General features: G+C 42.7%; 1 protein-coding gene across 1 annotated transcript in view; it reads right to left on the bottom strand.

Moving 5' to 3' along the window:
- Positions 1-6,714, bottom strand: part of LOC145428456 (nuclear GTPase SLIP-GC-like) — a 58,187-nt gene extending 51,473 nt beyond the window's left edge. Inside the window, exons 1-4 of the mRNA XM_080300672.1 lie at positions 6,622-6,714; positions 6,456-6,543; positions 3,009-3,222; positions 2,689-2,913 (exon numbers count right to left, since the gene is read on the bottom strand). Coding sequence (XP_080156798.1) covers positions 2,689-2,913; positions 3,009-3,222; positions 6,456-6,511 — 495 coding nt within the window. The 5' untranslated portion in view covers positions 6,512-6,543; positions 6,622-6,714. The remainder of the gene's footprint in view (positions 1-2,688; positions 2,914-3,008; positions 3,223-6,455; positions 6,544-6,621) is intronic.
- Between the last annotated feature and the right edge of the window lie 1,381 nt (positions 6,715-8,095).

Genomic DNA, 8,095 nt, shown 5'->3' with positions numbered 1-8,095 from the left:
ACGTATATCTGTTTAAGTATGAGAGCCTTTTGTTAGATGGACTCAGACACCTGGCACCAGCTTTAGGGAGTCTTCACAGGGTCACATCTTGACCTCACACAGATCTCTCACACACACCCATATACACACACACACACACACACACACACACACACACACACACACACACACACACACACACACACACAGGCAAGGTACTCTTTGTGTGAATGTAGACGTCATATGTTAATGAACCTATGCATATTCATGTAACCTCAATAAAAGAACAGTGGTACGGGAGAACGGACGAGAGCAACCGGGTCAGGCGAGGGAACGGCGCCTCTTCGGTCTCTCCCGTGTGCGAGAAACATGAAGAACTTTGCCTACTTCGTGTCTTGCTTTGCGGTGTAATTATATTGTCTTCAACGTTCCAGCGGATAGGTACAAGCTACAAACCTATCAGTTAAAAACTTTCTTTTAAAGTAATGCAATAGTTACTTTTCCTAGTAATTAATTACGTTTAGAAACTCAGTTACTAACTCGATTACTTTTTGAAAAATAACTAGTAACTATAATTAATAACTTTTTCAAAGTAACTTGCCCAACACTGGTGACAAATAAAGGTTGTTTGTTTTGTTTGCTTGTTAAAAATACACCATTATTCGCCATGCCACATGCTGTGAGTTGGGTACTGACTTCACAAAGAATTTTACCAGTACTGTGTTAGTGTTTAGAATATTATGTGTTTTTAGTAAATATCTGAATACAACTATTATTCAATATTTCTCCCACAAGATTGATCAGTATGTGATTTTAAAAATTTTTTAAATTATGCACTTTGACATCTTAATTCACTTACCGATTGTCTGAAGGATCAGACTTGGTGCAGATAAAGTGAATTTGCTCACACTGACCACCATTTCCAATGAGGCCATGTGCACTTTTTAGAATCTCCCAGGCCTCATTCTCTGATGCTGCCAGAGTAATTTCAGCCACAATCCACACAGTAGAACAATCTCCAACAATCTGAAATAAATTATAGCACGTCAATTATAAATAATTAATACAAAAGATGTTAAAACAACACCAGAAAAACAACAAGAAGTTGATGTGAAAAATTACTTGTCTCCACATTTCGTTCCTGCTCTTGTTGCGATCGCCATTTCCAGGAAGGTCCACAAGTGTGACATGATCAAGAAAATCATTGTCTGGCACTTTGACAGTCACACACTTCACAAGTGGCCAGTACCACCTCTTTACTTCTTCTGTCTCATTTGACTCACTTCTTGTATATCTCACAAATTCTTCAGACAACCCTTCAGCCTGCAAAAAACAACAACAACAACAAGATAAATATAAGCCAATTGAATGTATGTGCCCATAACAAAGGTTTTAATGATTGCATGAAAAAGAAGATGGGAAATTAAAATAAGACATCCTATCTCAAAAATCTGAAATGAAAACCAGGAAAATAAATCCAAAGTAATTCGATTTTTTTATTTAAAAAAGAAAGAAAGAAAGAAAGAAAGAAAGAAAGAAAGAAAGAAAGAAAGAAAGAAAGAAAGAAAGAAAGAAAGAAAGAAAGAAAGAAAGAAAGAAAGAAAGAAAGAAAATAAACCTTTTTTATATTTTACTGTGGATCACAGTAAGTGGCCTGGTTCTTATATAGTGATTTCTTGTACTGCATGTAAACATTTGAAGCACTTTATAAAACTTGCCTCATTACCCCAAGCACTTTTTTCTGGGTATGTTATTTCTAGCTAACACTTACAAACATTCATACTCTGATGGATGCATCAAAGATCAACTGGGGGTTTGTAGATATTTGGCATGCTGACTTGAGGGAGCCAGGGATTAAACCCCCAACCCTCCGATTAGTAGGTGACCTGCTCGACCTTCTGAGCAGGAGTTTTACAAATGTGAAACTCTTCAACACCTCCACAAAGAAAATTGCAAGCTCCATAGTAACAGGATAATCAGACAGCAACAGGATAGTAAACCATAAAATTTTAACCACCACAATTTCACTTGTTTTTTTGTTTCTTGTTTGATGGATGTCAAACATTCTGGAAATGAGGCACATCTACATATTGCCGACATATATCTGCTCAGCAATAAACTGCAGCAACATCTGCTTCACCAGTGCTTTGATTCTGTCTGCACTTTCCATTAGGGTGGCATTACACAGCGTGGACATCTTCCTGCTGCAAAGGTGCAGCATCAGGGAAGCTTAATGCTGCTTGGGTAACTATTGACTGCTCACTATGTGATGTTCATAAGCCACACACTGCTATGTATCTCACCCAAACTGTGGTCTAATACAGTGGTCCCCAACCCCCGGGCCTCGGACTGGTACCGGTCCGTGAGTCGTTTGGTACCGGACCGCGAGAGTTGAGGCTCAGGTGTGAAATGTATGGTTTTCAGCGTTATTTTGTTATCGTTTTTATCGTTAACTCGGTTTTCCTGGGTCTTTTCACGTGTGTTATGAATGAATCTTCTTTTTTTCGGTACCGGTACTAGTTTTATTTTGTTGTATTTATCCGCAACACCTTAAAGGCCGGTCCATGAAAATATTGTCGGGCATAAACCGGTCCGTGGTGCAAAAAAGGTTGGGGACCGCTGGTCTAATATATGCTTTAAACTGCAAGTATTCCTTTGTTCTAGAAGAAGAACCAGATTTTATTTTGGCCTGTATTACTGCAGACTTACTGAGTCACTTTCCAAAATTTTTATCTTGGGCTTCAGAAACTCTGGAATATCTCTGAAATATTTGTTGTCCATGAGGCTGAGAGTTGATTTTTCTTTCCACTCTTCTCCATACAGCGCTGATAACTTTCCATCATGGTCAAGACAATCATCATTACCACCACCATCATCATCATCATCATGATCTTCAAGAGCCTGTTTTAGGGACTGCACCTCATTTTCCCAATCCTAAAAAATAAATAAATTATATCTTAATTTTAGTAAAGCAGTTTTCTAACACATTACTTTACTTCAAGAATCACCATATTCATATTTCATTCTACCTCTTTTGTAATGAACTCGATGTGTGCCTCATACTTTGATCCATTGGTAGCCTCCACCTTTATCATTACTGAGGTACATGCACTGACACTTGCAGAAGGCAACAGGCCCTCCTTATTTATGATGGCATTGATTAAAGAGCTCTTTCCAGCCCCAGTTCTACCAAAGACACCAACCAGGTGTCTCCTTTCTGTCTCCAAATCTTTGATTTGATCCCTGTTGAAAGAGATTAAATATGGATTAACTGACCCATTCTCAGAAACATCAAACTGAAAATGCAGTAAAATCAGAAAGATTTGTTTTTTTTTAAATGTGTTGAAAAAAATCGCCTTACTACTGGAACAAACTACACAGCTCCATGTTGAGCTCTGACCGAGTTTAAATCTTTAGTTTAATGTAAAGGTGGATATGTAAAGCCAGCTCATATACACGTACTATAACGTTTGTGCCTTTATTTTGGTAACTTCCTTTGCAAACGGAAGTGAATGTTGTAACGGTAACTAGCTTGATGTACAAAAGACGCAAGAAAACGGTAAACTACTGGTAACGGAGAAAAAAGAGAAAAACACGGCTAAACTGTATAAAAATGAATGGTTCTAGCTACAGTCGACAGGGAACAAGGTATGCAATCTACATAATTTAATTTGAGCAATCGGAAATGTATAATTTGTATTGTATAGTTTAATAGAAAGCACCATAATCATTAGTTAAACTAATGTAATGAACTGTTAAAATGATGTTATATGTATAGCATGCAATTGTTTTCTTTGTTTGTCTAGCTCTTACGTTGGTTCGTTGTCTCATACACAGCAAGCAGTAATAAAAGTCATTCAACAACCATCAGTTCTGGCCTTCTCAGTTCGACTGGATGCCACAATCTTTATTATACCCAATATCAGCAAAATGTTCCTCCTGTGGAGGTATGTAACAACGACAGGAGAGGTCTCAGTGTCTCACTCCAACAACTTTATTAACTGACAGAACTTCACATATAGTCAGCGCCAAAATCTCCACCCCCACACTTCCTTTCAACTTGTGTGTGAGTGGAGCCACCTGGTGGTCCGCCACACATACCCCCCCTTGAACACACAGTCAGGTCTCCATTCAGTCCAGGACCCTGGGTCTAAGCAAACGACCCGCACGACTGAACCTGGGAGGGAGAGAACAGGCAGAGGAAGGTCCATCCTGTGAACGAGGCTGGTGAAGGCGAGCAGGAAAGGCAGGAGGAGGCTCAAACGTTGGTGGTCCGGGGGTAGTCCTGGGGGGAAAACCAGAGACTGTCAACCCCAGCGCAGGAGGTCGGCCACGGCGAGGGGCCTGGGCCGGCACTACATCACTGTCCGGAAGAACATGTGCTGGTTTAAGTCTGTCAACACACACAGTCTCCCTTCGACCCCCAAAATCCAAAACAAAATGTTTCTGGCCCGGTTCAATAACCCTGAACGGGCCGTCATACAGCGGCCGCAGCGGTGTCCTGTGGGCATCGTGCCTGACAAAAACAAACTTAGCAGTCTCTAAAGTCTTTGGAACAAAGGTGTCAGGCACGCAATGGTGCACCGGACCAGGAACCCGAAGCGAGTGCAAAAGCGGGGTGAGAGAGAGCACCGATGGATCGAAGCAGGGAGGAGGATTTTCAGGCAAGAATTCTCCAGGCACGCGGAGGGGCTGACCAAACACTAGCTCAGCTGGGGAAGCGCCGAGATCCTCCTTAACCGCAGAGCGCAGCCCAAGCAAAACCCACAGGAGGCGGTCAACCCAATTGCCATCCTTTAAGGAGGCGCGAAAGGCAGCCTTCAGCGACCGGTGGAACCGTTCACACATCCCATTAGCCTGCGGGTTGTATGCGGTTGTGCGGTGGACTTTAGCCCCCAGTCCATCAGCCATGGCCGACCAAAGCTCGGAAATGAACTGGGGGCCTCTGTCTGACGTAATGTCCGCGGGTGGGCCGAAACGCGAGACCCAGGTCGACAAAAACGCCTTGGCCACCACTGCTGCGGTAGTGGACGCCAGGGGGACCGCCTCCGGCCACCTGGTGGTCCGGTCAACAACAGTCAAAAGGTGCGTAAAACCTTGTGACTGGGGCAAGGGACCCACCAGATCGACATGCACATGATCGAAACGTTTGCCGGGTATGAAGAACGGCTCCAGGGGCGCCTTGGTGTGTTTATGAACCTTCGCGCGCTGGCAGGGAATGCACGCCGACGCCCATTCCTTAACAGATTTGCGAAGGCCTGGCCAAACAAATTTAGAGCTGACCAGTTTAACAGAGGCCTGGACCCCTGGATGAGAGAGAGCATGTACCGAGTCAAAAACTTGACGACGCCAGGAAGCGGGAACCACAGGGCGAGGGCGGCCGGTGGAAACGTCACAGACGAGGAGGGGACCACCGTCCTGCACGGGTCTGTCCTCCAGTATGAGGCCCGTCTGGGTGGATTTAAGCGCGAGGATGTCAGGGTCACCGCTCTGATCGGCAGCCATGGCGGAGTAGTCTATGCCGAGAAAGACGGGAGAAACCAGCGCACGGGACAAACAGTCAGCCACATGATTGGATTTACCAGCCACGTGCCGAATGTCCGTGGTAAACTCAGAAATGGCTGCCAACTGGCGCTGCTGGCGTGCACTCCATGGATCGGAAACCTTGGACATGGCAAACGTCAAGGGTTTGTGGTCCACGTATGCGGTAAAGTGACGACCCTCGAGAAAAAACCGGAAATGACGAGACGCCAGGTGGAGCGCCAGTAGCTCCCTGTCAAAAACGCTGTAATTGCGTTCGCTGTCACGTAGCGTACGGCTGAAAAAGGCGAGCGGTTGCCAGACACCCGAGATTCGCTGTTCCAGCACCGCACCCACCGCTATGTCCGACGCATCAGTGGTCAACGCAATCGGCGCTGAGGGGGATGGGTGGGCCAGAAGGGCAGCATTAGCTAACGCTGACTTAGCATCAGAAAACGCTTGGATGCTGTCCGGAAACCAGTCAACGGGGTCATTAGCTTTTTTACCCTTTAACGCCCCATAAAGGGGCTTCAGCAGATGTGCCGCTCTGGGGAGAAAACGGTTGTAAAAATTCACCATCCCCAAAAATTCCTGCAGTGCCTTAACAGTCGTGGGACGCGGAAATTCCGAAACAGCTCGGACTTTGTCAGGCAACGGAACCGCGCCCTCGGCGGAAACACGGTGCCCAAGGAAATCGAGAACGGGCAACCCAAACTGGCATTTGCTCCAACTTACTTTCTACCCCCCCTTCCTAACCTTTATTTTTTCTTAAAATGGTACATTTTCTCAGATTAAGAACTTGATATGTTTTTGTTTTCTGTTGTCAATAAAATATTAGAGTAAGAGATTTCATGAATGTTGGTTTTTTTTTCCATTTTCATTTTACAGACTGTCCCAACTTCCTTGGAAATGGTTGGAAGAGCGTCCAACAAAAATAGGAAATCTTTATTACTCACTTTAGGAAAGCGCTGAGCTTGTCACGGCCATGTAGTCTTTCACTGACACGTCTCATTATGTCTTTGACATCAGACAGTATTTCTGTTTCTGTCAGAGGGAAAGTAAAAAACTAATAAGTAGGAACCTGGAACCAGTGTAACGCAAATATGGTCCACTGATATGTACCTGACTGTGATCCTGCTGCAGAGTTGTATTGTCGTTTAGGAGATGGTTGCCATTCGACGAACTCACTCTGAAAAAGTTCTGACTTTCTTTTTCCTTTTTGGATTTAAACAAAATGATAAAATTAAAAAAAAAATATCTATGAATATTGAAACTTCTGATTATGGTGTATTTTAGATGTTGCAAAAATAATACTGTGAAAATAAATAAATAAATTAGATGTATTAAAATGAGAGTGAAATACATTTTTCTCACCTTTTTCACTTATGGATGGCAAATCCTGTGGAAGCATATAAATATTCAACTTTCACGTTTGAAATTAAATTATTATAAATTGTACATGTATGCATAATTGAATTTATAGAAGAAATCATTGCTCCTGTACAGAAACAATTTGTTCTTTAACAAACTGTCAAAAACATTCACATGCACTTTTTAAAATGCACACACTTATATTTACATATATTCTCAACTAGCACAGTGATTAAAAAAAAAAGGAAAACTTTTGCATTCTTGCCTCTCAGTAAACATGATCCCATGAGTCAATGTTTCTGCCTAATTCAGCACCAGTGACACAGACCTAGAGATCAGTTGGTGACCATCCCATCCCTGGCAACCACCAGCTGTTAGGGTAAAGTGTGTATTCCAACATCAGGCAACTACATCAGTTGTTTAGTGGTTGGTGGAGGTTGTAAGAACTTTAAGTCGCAGGGTGGTCAGGCTTGTGTGACTGGGGCCTTCACTTTATATAGTTGGGAAAACTTGGGATTTACTTACCTGGATGATTGAGCATGTATCAAGACAGAAACTAATATCAATCTCATTATGCTCCTATTTATCAATATCAAAACAAACTTTGGCATCTATATTTTGGTTTGATCCGCCCACCACCAGGGCCATGCAGAGCTGTTTAAAGGGGCGGGTGCTCAAAGTTAAAAACAGGCACATAGAGCCAGGCTGAACAACAACACACATTCTTTAAGAATCTAATACAGAATCGCATCATACTATATCACTGTTTTACCTGATGGGGTACAATGTTGCTGTTGAGGAGTTTCTGCTGATCCTGCTCCTGATAGTGCAGGAGGAACGGGCTGTGTTGAGCTGCTACTGGAGACTGTAAAAAGTCCATAGGAGAGATGGTAGCTGATTAAACAAGTGCTATGAGATAATAATAAAAAGATTGGTGAAAGTGCCATGTCAGCAACCATAAGGCAACAAAATTGTGAGAAACAAACTAGACTATGAATCACTCTTTGCCTCTCTTCTTCCTCCCATCTCCTCATCTCATTTATCACTCTCCACTTGCTGTCCATCTGAGGCACAATTTACTATTGCAATAAACTATTATTTAATTATCCACACTTAAAAACTCATCCATCTATTCTATAATAAAACAATAAGAGAAAAATGTTATAGAACCAAAGCATTGCAGGTGAGTTTATCATTGTTTTATACTGGAATACCTCTGCAATGC

The sequence above is a fragment of the Astatotilapia calliptera genome, chromosome 4, assembly GCF_964374335.1.
Source record: "Astatotilapia calliptera chromosome 4, fAstCal68.1, whole genome shotgun sequence".
NCBI classification, from domain to species: Eukaryota; Metazoa; Chordata; class Actinopteri; order Cichliformes; family Cichlidae; genus Astatotilapia; species Astatotilapia calliptera.
The sequence above is the reverse complement of the archived record's forward strand: the minus strand, read 5'-3'. Positions and strand labels throughout refer to the sequence as shown.